The 13,022-nt window shown below is 45.7% G+C and overlaps 1 protein-coding gene across 2 annotated transcripts in view; it reads left to right on the top strand.

The window, feature by feature from the left end:
• Positions 1–11,807, top strand: part of LOC116519015 (E3 ubiquitin-protein ligase ARIH1) — a 34,387-nt gene extending 22,580 nt beyond the window's left edge. Inside the window, exons 6-15 of one of the 2 annotated variants that reach the window (XM_032232629.1) lie at positions 241–307; positions 2,404–2,510; positions 2,794–2,836; positions 4,137–4,208; positions 5,401–5,469; positions 6,705–6,835; positions 7,922–7,979; positions 8,518–8,778; positions 9,763–9,875; positions 11,144–11,807. In XM_032232629.1, the coding sequence (XP_032088520.1) occupies positions 241–307; positions 2,404–2,510; positions 2,794–2,836; positions 4,137–4,208; positions 5,401–5,469; positions 6,705–6,835; positions 7,922–7,979; positions 8,518–8,778; positions 9,763–9,875; positions 11,144–11,228 (1,006 nt within the window). In that variant the 3' untranslated portion in view covers positions 11,229–11,807. The remainder of the gene's footprint in view (positions 1–240; positions 308–2,403; positions 2,511–2,793; positions 2,837–4,136; positions 4,209–5,400; positions 5,470–6,704; positions 6,836–7,921; positions 7,980–8,517; positions 8,779–9,762; positions 9,876–11,143) is intronic. The other variant, XM_032232630.1, reaches the window with a different exon arrangement.
• The last annotated feature ends 1,215 nt before the right edge of the window (positions 11,808–13,022 follow it).

Here is a 13,022-nt window from a genome sequence, read left to right as displayed (position 1 = left end):
AAACTGCCTCAGTCGAACCCATTCCTTTTTGGCCTGGCATTTGACCGAGTTCATTGCTGGCACTTCTCAGGGAGGGGGGGCAATGCACGGGCAAGATAGTTTGGGGAGAGCCACTCCTTAAAATATTGCGGTTTGATTGCTAAGTGAAACTGTTTGTTTTCCTTGAAAGCTTTAAAAGGTTGGGCTTTAAAGGGAACAAGGTTTTCTGAATGGAATATTATCTTTCTCTTCTCTTTGTAGGCGCCTGATCACAGATTCAAAAGTTAAATTAAAGTACCAGCATTTAATAACTAATAGTTTTGTAGAGGTGAGTGTTCGGTTTTAAAACTCTATGCTATGGTGACTTAGTATAGGGGATTTTTTTTCCCCATGTGTTTTAGGAATCCTTGGTATGTTAAAAGCCTAGATATGTTTAAATATGTGTTGTTGATTGATCAATGGTGTTCGCTTTTTGGTTCCCCGCTTAGCGTTTCATGGCCAAGTAGTCATCATGGATGCGAGTGTCTTTAGTTAATTGGCTCTAATGAGAGAGCATTTTGAAAGCTACAATACTGCTTTGGCTCCCAATCTAAAATCCCTGTCCATGTGAAGGCCACAGTTTTACAGAAGTATTTTAGCCACTTGGTTTGGTTGACTGTTGGAGGAAAAAAACCACTTACTAGCTTCTCATATCCTTTTAATGAGGCAAAAGGACTGTTAAATTCATCATTAGATTTAGATGGAGGCTAATAAGATCTGCTAAAAGTAGGCTGCTTCAAAACTCTAGGACAGGGATCGGCAACCTTAAACACTCAAAGACCCACAAAAGTCCTAACCGGAAGCCCCTGTTCAATTCTGGAGCTGACTGGAGGTCTGGTTCCTCGACTATAGAGTCTTCTCCTAGTGTGGCGTCCTTTTTCCTCTGTCGACCGGAAGGTCGGTTCCCCCACCATAGAGTCTCCTCCTAAGGTGGCATCCTTTTTCCTCTGCCAACTGGAAGTCCAGTCCCCCCCCCCCCAACCATAGTGTGGCATCCTTTTTCCTCTGCCAACTGGAAGTCCGGTCCCATTCTCCCCCCCCCCTCAACCATAGAGTCTCTTCCTAGCGTGGCATCTTTTTTCCTATGCCAACTGGAAGTCTGGTCCCGTTCTCCCCACCCCCAACCATAGAGTCTCCTCCTACCATGGCATCCTTTTGCCTCTGCCAACTGGAAGTCCGGTCCCGTTCTCCCACCCCCCAACCATAGAGTCTCCTCCTAGCATGGCATCCTTTTTCCTCTGCCAACTGAAAGTCCGGTCCCGTTCTCTCCCCCCCTCCAACCATAGAGTCTCCTAGTGTGGCATCCTTTCTCCTCTGCTGACTGGAAGTCCGGTACCGTTCTCCCCCCCTCCCCCAGCTATAGAGTCTCCTCCTAGTGCAGCATCCTTTTTCCTCTACCTGTCCTAACCGAAAGCCCTATCAATTGTGGAGCTGACTGGCGACAGGGAGCTGCACTTGTGGCTCCAGAGCTGCAGGTTGCTGACCCCCTCCTTTCGGAGGTGTGCAAGAGACCATGCAGGACTAGAAGACCTCCGAGGTCCCTTCCAGCTCTATTTTGATTGATTGATTGATTGATTGATTGATTGATTATAGCAATTCTTCTCCAACCCACCTTGCTTGCAGTTCTGAATTCGTTTATTTAAATCCTAAGTAAGGAAGGAAGCATGAAGAAGGCTGGAAGTCATTTTTTCCCCCCACTGTGCATGCATTCGTTCTGGCTTCCAGTTTGTTCCAACAAAGAGTAAACTGATAAATTGTTTACTTGTGAGTTAATCAGGTGGAAGTTGGGAAGCTTCTGGAGAAATGAAATGATTGGTTCAACCTTTCTAAACTGGGTGCCATCCAAATGTAACCATTCCAGAATTTTAAGACTTGTCTATGGAAAATCACAATCATCCAAGGACATGGTTGGTCCAACGATGCTTTTCCAAAAGGCAACTGAACTTACTTTCTTTTCTTTTTTTTAACTTGAAGGCAACTGGACTTTCTTTCTCTTTTTCCCCCTCTCCCTCCTTTGCTTTTTATCCACGAAGCTTCATCCAAGTAGAACTGAAGAAGCTACTTGGATGAAAACTGAAACGTTTTCAAAGGGGGGGGGGGGGAAAAACCCCAAGAAAGTCCAGTTGCCATTTGGAAAAGCACCTTTTGGGACAAGTTATGGCTTGCTTCTAACTAAATCTGTGCAATTGTCATTGAATACGAAGAGAAAATAACAGCAAGGTAGTTTCCACTGCGATGGAGCTTTGCATAAAGGAATTTCTAGCAAAAGAAGAATGTACTCTTAACAAGACATCTTTCAGTGCAATCTGTCCCTGCCTTTTCTGCAATACCCTCCCCCCCCATTTGAAAGCAGTGAGGCCGTGCTAACGGGTGTGTTTCTTGCAGTGCAATCGACTGTTAAAATGGTGTCCTGCTCCAGATTGCCACCATGTTGTCAAAGTACAATATCCTGATGCTAAGCCTGTTCGCTGTAAATGTGGCCGGCAGTTTTGGTAAGCAAGGTTGGATGATGACAAGAGCACCAAGGTTAGATTTGGGTACCTTGGCGTGTGTTGGTGGGGGAAATCAGCCTTGGCTTCCTCTGATAGCCAACCCAAGTGAACACGGGCTGCTGAATATTTTCGGGGGGGGGATAGGCAGACTGTTTGCTGACTGCCGGTCATAAATCAAGTTTGAGGGTTAGGGCAAAGCTCTGTATCTTAAACGTTCTGCTGTTTTTAAGTATTGCTTAACTGGAAAACTGTCTAAAAAACCCATTTTAAACATTTGTTGCAGTTTTAACTGTGGCGAAAACTGGCATGATCCTGTTAAATGCAAGGTGAGCTTTTTCAGCTTTTTGGGGTTCATCTCGCCTGTGGCAGTATAGAAAAATAATATAGCTTCAGGGCAGTGGTTCTGTGGGTATGGTGTGGTGTGGCTTGGTGGGCGTGGCAGGGGAAGGGTACTGCAAAATCTCCATTCCCACCCCACTCCGAGGGACCAGCCAGAGGTGGCATTTGCCGGTTCTTCGAACTACTCAAAATTTCCACTACCGGTTCTCCAAACTACTCAAAATTTCCGCTACCGGTTCTCCAAACTACTCAAAATTTCTGCTACCGGTTCTCCAAACTACTCAAAATTTCCGCTACTGGTTCTCCAGAACCTGCTGGATTTCACCCCTGCTTCAGGGGGTCAGCATAGCAGCAGCTGTACATGAAAGGGGATAATATAGGATAACTGGGAAATATGGCTTTCGAAAGATAGGCCAAGAGCCAGAGGGTTTCACTTCAGATCGCCCCACCCATGTCATAGTGTGTATGGCCCACCCTTAGCTCTTTTCCAAGGAAGTTGGAATGGACCATTCAAAAACAGGGTGAGCAAACAAACACACAGTTCTCTGCTTAGAGAACCCTTTGTATAAACTGAAGAAAATGTGTGATCAACTCTGATTTGAAACTCACTCCTAACTATTTCATACTTTCATTCATTTTTTGGCGAAGTTTTGGACCTGAATTGGTTTGAATAAGTACCGTGTTTCCCCAAAAATAAGACAGAGTCTTATTTTCTTTTGACAACCCCCCGCCCCATAAGCGCTTGGCCTTATTTTCAGGGAGGTCTTGCTATTTTTGAGGTGCAGGGGGAGGCGAGCGTGGTCACCTCATGGCTGTTGCCATGTTGCAATATTTTCAGGGGAGGGATTATTTTAGCACATGCGCTCAAAAGCCCAATTGGACTTATCTGGGAAGGTCTTGTTTTGGGTGAAACAGGGTAACTAATTTTTTTTTCAATTATTTCTCAAGATGATACGAGTCTTATTTGTATACATTCAGCTAGCGGTTTCATCCACGAGGCCGGGAATTTTGAATTTTGGGACAGCTGTAATCTTTACATTCATTGATGTTTTATTTTAAACTCTGCCATGCCCTCTCTTGCCTGCTTCCTTTTGCTTTTAAATGGTCATGTACAGAACTTGAAGGGCATGTGTCCCATATTTCTGTAGGCAGTTCCCTTCCATCTGATAAACTCTTAATTTAGGAATGGTGCCCTTAGAAGTATTGTGATTTTTCTCTCTCTCTCTCTCTCTCTCTCTCTCTCTCTCTCTCTCTCTCTCTCTCTCTCTCTCTCTTTTTCCCGGATAGTGGTTAAAGAAATGGATTAAGAAGTGTGATGATGACAGTGAAACTTCGAATTGGATTGCAGCAAACACAAAGGTTTGGTGGTTTGTTTCTCTGGCTTGACACCCTCACAAAAACAGAGTCTCTTGTCTCCCTTACAAGAACGTTCTGTGAAGTCTGACCCTTCCTTTTGCGTATAGGGAGTGATAATTTTTTTCCCTGTAAACAATAGCTCTTTGGTTTTCCTCTCTTTCCAACTCAAAGAACTGAAGAGCCAAAAAGAAAGAAAGAAAGAAAAAAAAGGAACAATGTCTGTTACGCCTGGTTTGGGGGTTGTTGTTGTTTTTGTTTTTAATTGCTTAAAAAAATCAGGCATTATTGTCTCAACTCAGTGATGGCAAACCTTTTTTGGCTCGCATGCCAAAAGCGGGGGGGCGCGGGGGGACCCCAGCGCGCATGACCAGCGCTCCCCCTCCAATTTTGGCATGCTTTTTTCGCCCTCCCCAGGCACCAGAGGCTTTATAGCAGCCTGGGGAGGGCGAAATCAGCTCTCCCCCCCCCCCCCGGAGTTCCTCCAGAGGCTTCAAGAGCTTCCCTGAAGCCTCCAGAGCGTGAAAAACCGGTCCTATGGGCAAACCAGAAGTTCAGGAACGGTCATGCATGCATGACCAGCACTCCCCTCCCATTTTTGGCCTTCTTTTTTTGCCCTCCCCAGGCTCCAGAGACTTTATAAGAGCCTAGGGAGGGCGAAAACAGCCTCCCTCACCCTTCCATAGGCTTCTCTGATGACTCCGGAGGACTAAAAACGGTCCTACGGACAAACCAGAAACAAACTCACCTGGGAAGCTCCTGAAGCTTCCGTAGGGTCTCCAGAGAGGGCGGGGGAGGCTGTTTTCGCCCTCCCCAAGCTCCTATAAAACCTCCGGAGCCTGGGGAGGGCGAAAAATGGCCTCCAAAGAAGGCCGAAGTCAGCCAATCCCGGGTCTAACGGAAGAGAATGAACCAACCTGCAATGATTAAAGGCAACTCAGATCAGGAATGTGTCCTGTTTTTGCCACTTGTAGAAACGCAGGAAGGCGTCTTCTGCTCTAGTCTGGCTATTGATCCATTGCCGTATTGATCTACGGTGCCTTTCCCAGGGTTCAGGCAACCCTGGCTTACGGAGGAATCCTGTGCCAGTTGCAGAACGTCACTTGTGGTCTCTCTAGAGATACGCAGCCTTTTCTAACCTCAGATTTCTGGAAATGGGTCCCATCTCAAAACGGGTGGCCCGTTTCATGCCTTCTAGGTAACAGTCTCTTCAGCAAACTCTGTCCAGTCTTTCGCTGTCGGTGGCGGAGAAGAGGAACTGGTTAAGGTGTGTGGGGGGAAAAAAATAATACATGACATGAAGAAAGTAGACAGGTTAGAGATCGGTGCCAACTGGTATACCTGAGTCAAACCATTGTTTACTTAACCCCATCAGTAACCTCTGGACTTTATGACCTCAAGACAGGGCGATGGCCACTAATGTGGTTAGTTTTGAGAGGGATTTGGATAAATTCAGGAAGGGTTGGAGAATCCTTCAGGCTTATGATCCACATACAGTAGTAGGAGAAACAAGGGTGAGGGATGAGTTTGTTTCCTTCTGAGGAGCATCCTGGCAGAATTTTGTTAGCCAGAAACAAAAATGTTGGACAACAGTGGTCCTTGCCTTGATGGGCAAGTGCTAAGTGTCTTCACCATCCTTCTCCCAGGGCTTGTCAATGCGTCCAGAATTTATTTAATATTACAAGCCAGTGTTTCTCAATCTGCATCGTTTTAAGTTGTGTTTGGCTTCAGCTCCCAGAATGCCCCAGCCAGCATGGGAGTGCCCACATCTTAAAATGGCCCAGACTAAGAAACATTTTTGCAAGGCCTAGCTATAAATGAAAGAAAATTAGTAGTAGATTAATCTACTGGTACACAGAAGTAGGAACACGTTGGCTAAGACGCTGAGTTTGCCAATCAGAGGTTCGGCGGTTCGGATCCCTAGTGCCGCATAACGGAGAGAGCTCCCGTGACTTGTCCCAGCTTCTGCCAACCTAACAGTTTGAAAGATGCAAGTAGAAAAAATAGGGACCACCTTTGGGGGGAAGGGAACAGCGTTCCGTGTGCCTTTGGTCACATGACCACGGAGACGTCTTCAGACAGCGCTGGCTCTTGGGCTTTGAAATGGAGATGAGCACCGCCCCCTAGAGTCGGGAACGACTAGCACATCTGTGCGAGGGGAACCTTTACTAAGCGACACGGCGATTACCACATGAAGATTTTTCTATAAAAGTTGAGCTGGAAGCAGTGGAATTCTTACTGGTTGGGTTCTCATTACGCGAGAGCAACTTTTTGGGCTGTTTAAGGCAGCGGCGGGAAGCCATTTGACAGCTTAAATGTGCAATCCAAAGACTCTCTTAATTTCATCCGCCCTCCACTGACTTATCTCCCTTAAGTCTTATTCCCCCGCTCTCCCCACCACTAATAATAGGGGTGATTAATAGTAATAATAATGGGTTTTTTAAATAAGAAAAATAACGCCCTGCTGGTTTTTGATTCCGCCGCTCTTCCTGTTGTCTGCAGGAGTGTCCCAAATGCCACGTGACCATCGAAAAAGATGGCGGCTGCAACCACATGGTCTGTCGGAACCAGAATTGTAAAGCAGAGTTTTGCTGGGTGTGTCTCGGCCCGTGGGAGCCGCATGGATCTGCCTGGTACATTTAAATAAACGCTTACGGGGGTTTGAGAGCTGTTGGGTCAATGGTGGTACGGTTGGAACGGGCCCGGCGTTGCCCACATGGGACACGTGCAGCGCGGGGTGCATGCATGCGTTATACTTGCCAGCAACGCCTCCCCAAGCCTCCGCTGGCTGGGGAATTCTGGGAGTTGAAGTCCTTCAGGCTTAAGGTTGCCAAGGTTGGGAACCACTGCTTTAAAGGACAGGTAAGGAACTCGGGTGGGTGGGTGGTTATCCAGTGCTCCGGGCAGGCTTTGATACGCCCATACCAGTGCGTACCGCTTTCAACCCACCATTGTGTTGGATGGTTAGCAACGTTTTTCTGTCTGAGGGGTGAGCCTCAACAGATAATTGCTGCCTAATTGATGGAAAGCAATATTTTTTTAAAACTCTGTGATGAGACGATAGGATCTTCAGAAAAGTCCCACTCTGGTTTGTCTCAGCCTTTTAGCAATTTTAAGCTGCATGGGCTTCAGCTCCCAGAATTCCCCAGCCAGCATGTGCAAGAAATTGTGGAGTGAATAATTCAAAAGTCCTCCGCGGAGAAAGCCTTCCATAGAAGCTGAAGAAATGCTGAACAATCAACTCAGCATGGTGTGATTTGAAATTCACCTCTGTTTCCTGCCTTGTTTTGGCATCCTGAGAAGGATGCTTTGGACCTGAAGTGGTCCTTCTTGCTGGCTGGGGGATTCTGGGAATTGAAGTCCACGTGTCTAGATTAGGGGTCGGCAACCTTAAACACTAGAGCCATTTGGACCCGTTTCCCACAGAAAAGAAAACACGGGGAGCCCCAAAATCTTTCCCGTGCCTGACTATTTCCTGAGCGGCCACAGAACTAGCATATGCAGTTGAACTAATTGTTCTGTTTTGCTGACCCCCCTGGTCTAGGTTGAGAAACACTTGTCTAGTCAGCTGTTAGGCCCTGAAGCCTAGCAAAGACAACCCAAGAGATATTTGTCTTGTTTACAATAATATGCCACTGAACGAACCCAGAACTTGGCCTGACCGATAACAAACGAGAAGGATCCTTTTAGAAATCTACATATTCACAAACCTCTTTCAGGTACAACTGCAACCGCTACAACGAAGATGATGCCAAGGCAGCAAGAGATGCCCAAGAGGTGAGTTCATCACTCTTGGCAACCCTCTGCATCCAGAAGCTGTTGACCGCTGGCTCGATCTCTCTGGTTGACCAGATGAAGAATGTGGAGTCCAGCCCGAAAGTGGTCCGATTTACTGTATTTTTTGGAGTATAAGACGCACCTTTTTCCCTCAAAAAAAGAGGCTGAAAATCTGGGTGCGTCTTATACACTGAATACAGCATTTTTGGCCTCCCTAAACCCCTCTCCCTTTGCAAAAACGGCCGTGCACGGGCTTTAGGAGGCTTCCAGAGTGGTCCTGGGGGCCGGGGAGGGCAAACATTAGTGAAAAATGGGCTGTTTTTTGCTCATTTTTTGCTCCCAGGAGCACTCTATAAGCCTCCTAAAGGCAATGCATCAGGTTCAGAGCTTCACCTGGAGAACTCGCTGAACGAGGTCAAGGCTTGCCTCGTTCAGGCATTCAAGGGAATCCCTGCCCGTCCCCCCCGGGAGGATCCCCTTGGGATTGCTCTGCTTTAATTCTCGCTTTTCCATTTCGCTAATGGGGAATCAAATGCAGCGCTCCAGAGCCGCCCTTCAGAGGTACCTCTTCTACTGCAACCGTTACATGAACCACATGCAGAGCCTGCGCTTTGAGCACAAACTCTACGCCCAAGTCAAGCAGAAGATGGAGGAGATGCAGCAGCACAACATGTCCTGGATCGAAGTCCAGTTCCTGAAGAAAGCGGTCGACGTCCTCTGCCAATGCCGTGCCACGCTCATGTACACCTACGTCTTTGCCTTCTACCTCAAAAAGAATAACCAATCCATTATCTTTGAGGTAAGAGGACCCTTCGGCGCCCTTGAAATCTCCCAGGCAGTAGACCCGGGATTTGGTTGGGAGAACAAATCTCCCGGGCAGTAGACCCGGGAGATTTGGTTGGGAGAATGAATCTCCCGGGCAGTAGACCCAGTATTTGGTTGGGAGAATAAATTTCCCAGGCAGTAAACCAGGGAGATTTGGTTGGGAGAATAAATCTCCCAGGCAATAGACCCGGGAGATTTGGTTGGGAGAATAAATCTCCCAGGCAGTAGACCCGGGAGATTTGGTTGGGAGAATAAAAATTGGCAACAGCACTTCGACTTATATACCGCTTCGCAGTGCTTTACAGCCATAAGTCAGTCTCTCTTGCCCCCCCCCCCCCAAACACAATCTGAGTCCTCATTGACGTAGGAAGGATGGAAGGCTGAGTCAACTGTGAGCCAGTAAGAATCAAACTCCTGGCAGTGGGCAGAGTAAGCCTGCAGTACTGCATTCTAAACACTGCGCCACCACAGAAGGAAGGAAGGAAGGAAGGAAGGGGAAAAAAACAGCAATAGCACTTATATAGCTTGTCGATCAGAAGTTCGGCGGTTCAAATCCCTAGCACCACATAATGGAGTGAGCTCCCGTGACTTCTCCCAGCTTCTGCCAACCTAACAGTTCAAAAGCACGTAAAAAATGCAAGTAGAAAAATAGGAACCACCTTTGGTGGGATGGAAATAGCGTTCCATGCGCCTTCAGCATTTAGTGTTGCCGGCCACATGACCACGCAGACGTCTTTGGACAGCGCTGGCTCTTCGGTTCAGCTTTGAAACGGAGATGAGCACTGCCCCCTGAGCCGGGAACGGCTAGCATATATGTGTGCAATGGGAACCTTTACCTTTACCTAAAGGAAATACTAAACTGAGGGGTTTTTTGAATTGCTATTCTGATGTGCGTGTGTGTTATTTTAAACCCAAAGAGTTACTTCAATTTTAATCAGAGTGTTTTTTGCATTTTTAGAATAATCAAGCAGACTTGGAAAATGCTACCGAAGTCCTTTCTGGGTATCTGGAACGAGATATATCTCAAGACTCACTGCAGGATATAAAGCAGAAAGTGCAAGATAAATACAGGTACCCCTTTGTTTCGGACAGCACGGCTCAAAATATTTACCATTGATCTTGAATTCACCTGTAGAACATTTGAATTGGCAGGAAACATATTCCCTCTGTGTCCAACTTCTGATTCAAGCAAATCTTCAAGACCGTTGAAATGAGAAAAAAAAACCGTGCAATATAGGAATTAAATTAACAGTTAAAAATTGGGTGAAAGAAGTGCTTTGTTCCTCTATTGAGAGATTGAAGGGGCAGTTTGGCTCCTGAAGGATTATATTCTGTAAGTCTGGAAGCTGATCATGAAAATGGCTTCTCTGTTGGGCTGAATATAATACATCGTGGGGGCATCTGCATGTCTTAATAGAACAGAATGGAATAGAATAGAATTCAAAATGAATAGAATAGAATAGAATTCAGAATGAATAGAATAGAATTCTTTATTGGCTAAGTGTGATTGGACACACAAGGAATTTGTCTTTGGTGCAGATGCTCTCAGTGGACATAAAAGAAAAGATACATTCATCATAAATCATGGTACAACCCTTAATGATAGTCATGGGGCACAAATAAACAATCAAATGATACTAAGAAATAATCAGTATAAATTGTAAGGATACAAGCAACAAAGTTACAGTCATACAATCATAAGAGGGAAGGAGTTGGGTCATAGGAACAATGAGAAGATTAATAGTAAAATAGATTTGTAAAGCAGGGTCAGCGCCTCTTAAATCCGTACTTCTCAACCTTGGCTACTTCTAAGATCTAGGAACTGCAATTTCCAGAATTCCCCAGCCAGCCATGCTGACTGGGGGATTCTGGGAGTTGAAGTTCATAAATCTTAAAAGTTGCCAAATTTAGAGACTCCAGCCCTGGAGCCAAACAGGGCTGACTGGAGGATTGTGGAAGTTGAAGTCCATAAGTATTAAAAGATGCCAAATTTAGAGACCCCACAGCTGGAGCCAAACAGGGCTGACTGGAGGGTTGTGGGAGTTGAAGTCCATAAGTATTAAAAGTTGCCAAATTTAGAGACCCCACAGCTGGAGCCAAACAGGGCTGACTGGAGGATTGTGGGAGTTGAAGTCCATAAGTATTAAAGGTTGAGATATACTGTTTTCACTGCACGGGGAGAGGAATTACTTGCACATGACTGGCAATGCATGTGCCCAGTTCCTCAACCCCACCTCGTTGCTTTTAAATATATTGTTTCCAGGAAATGTTTTGGCCTTGGCATCTAAAGGCTCTCGACTCACTCTCTCTCTCTCTCTCTCTCTCTTTTTCCCTTGCAGATACTGCGAGAGTCGGCGAAGGGTGTTATTGCAACACGTGCACGAAGGCTATGAAAAGGACCTGTGGGAATATATCGAGGACTGAAAAGTGGCCTGCATAAAACGAACTCTTGACAAAACCTTTTTTCCCCCCATCTAGAATGCTCATACCATTAAAACGAAACCCGCATACACACACACAGAGAGACACAACATAAGAAAAGGGGCGCCACGCCTATTACACACCCGCTGGTCTGTAGTTAACCGGAATTCTGTTTCGTTTTTTTTTCTTCTTTTTCTCTTTTTTTTTTGTTAATGGAAAAAAAAAATTAAGTAAATTATATTGTAATAAAAAAAAAGGTAGATAAACCATTGTGCAACAGTATTCTAGGTGGCCAGTAACGTGTGACAGACGCACTAAAAACAAAAGCAAGGCCCCCCCTCCGACTTTTAACTCTGTAGCTTCCTTCCCTGAGCTCACTTTTTTTTTCTTCTCTCTCTCTCTCTCTCTCTCCTCCTCTGCATACGACCGATGAAATTTAAAACGGTTTTTTTTGACGCTGCTGTTCATGTCCAACCAGCCGTTTTGATGTACTTTGATATGAGATTTCCCGCCCCCTTCCCTCTCCCCCTTCCCTCTCCCCACCCTTCCGTAACAAATACACACCAGTTCATGGGTGGTGAATGTTGTTTGGCTTATTGTAAAGATGATTTTTTGGGGGGTGGGGGGGTGGGAGGGGAGGGAGGGGAGGGGAGGGGGGAGGAAGGGGCACCAAACAAGGAAAAACAAAACAAAAAAAAGACACTTTGTATATGACTTTTAAAAAAAAAATACGAAAATGAAAAACAAAAGAGGACAACACAGTATTTTTCAAAATTGTAAATAGCGTATATGCATGGATAAAAAAAAAAAAGGAGCAAGCGTGGCACGTGTTTGCATAATGTTTAATTACCAAAAAAAAATATTTATTCTTTAAAAACCTTCAAGATGTCTATTTGCCGTGCATTTCTTCTTTCTTTTTTCTTTTTCTTTTTGTCCAATTTGCTTTTGATTCGGGGAAGGGGTGGGTAGGGAGGGGGCTGTGTGTGCTTCTGTAAACAACTCTAGCTCAAACAAAATAAAAATAGAGAAAATAGATAAGGGGAAGGGGGTTTATTTTGTGGGGAGGGGGTTTCCTCTTCCTTCCTTCCACTCCTTGCAACCGATCCCGGCTTCGGGTGTGTTCCTTGCTGGCAACGAACACCGTCCCTTCGGCACTTCCAGATTTCTTGGTGTGCGCTTCCCCCGTTTTGGGAATCAAAAGTGTTGTAATTCCAAGCTGCCTTTTCTTTTCGGCTTCGAACGGGCCCCGTTTCCTCTCTAACCTCGGCCGTTTTCCCCGTGCGAAAATCCAATTCTCTTCTTCCACGGCTGGCTCTTCATTCATTCATGGGATGGTTTGGGCATGTGGGTTTAAAAATGTCTGCGCGGAACATTCCTTGTGGATGTGTCGGATCTTGGCAACCGCTGGGAAAAACCGTGAGAGTTGTTGGTTGAGGAAAAAGTGCTCGGTGCAGCAAACACTCCACCTAGTTGCAGGAACCTATAGCTGTGTTTTTCAACCTTTGTAACGTTAAGAGAGGTGGACTTCAATTCTCAGAATTCCCCAGCCAGCTTTGCTGGCTGGGGAATTCTAGGAGTTGGAAGTCCGCACCTCAACATTGCTGAGGTTGAAAAACTGATCTATAGTTTCTGGAGCCATTGAATCTTATTTTTCCCCAAATGAGGAGGAAATCATGAATCTCAAACTATACAAGACATTTATAGTCTCTATTTTTTTTTCTTTTTGTAATAAAAGTTACCTTCAAGCACGGTTTGCAAGCTGTTTATTACTGTATGGGAGCTTCTTGTGAGTTTTCC

Source organism: Thamnophis elegans, chromosome 16 (assembly GCF_009769535.1).
Source record: "Thamnophis elegans isolate rThaEle1 chromosome 16, rThaEle1.pri, whole genome shotgun sequence".
NCBI lineage: Eukaryota > Metazoa > Chordata > Lepidosauria > Squamata > Colubridae > Thamnophis > Thamnophis elegans.
This window is presented reverse-complemented; position numbering and strand designations above follow the sequence as displayed.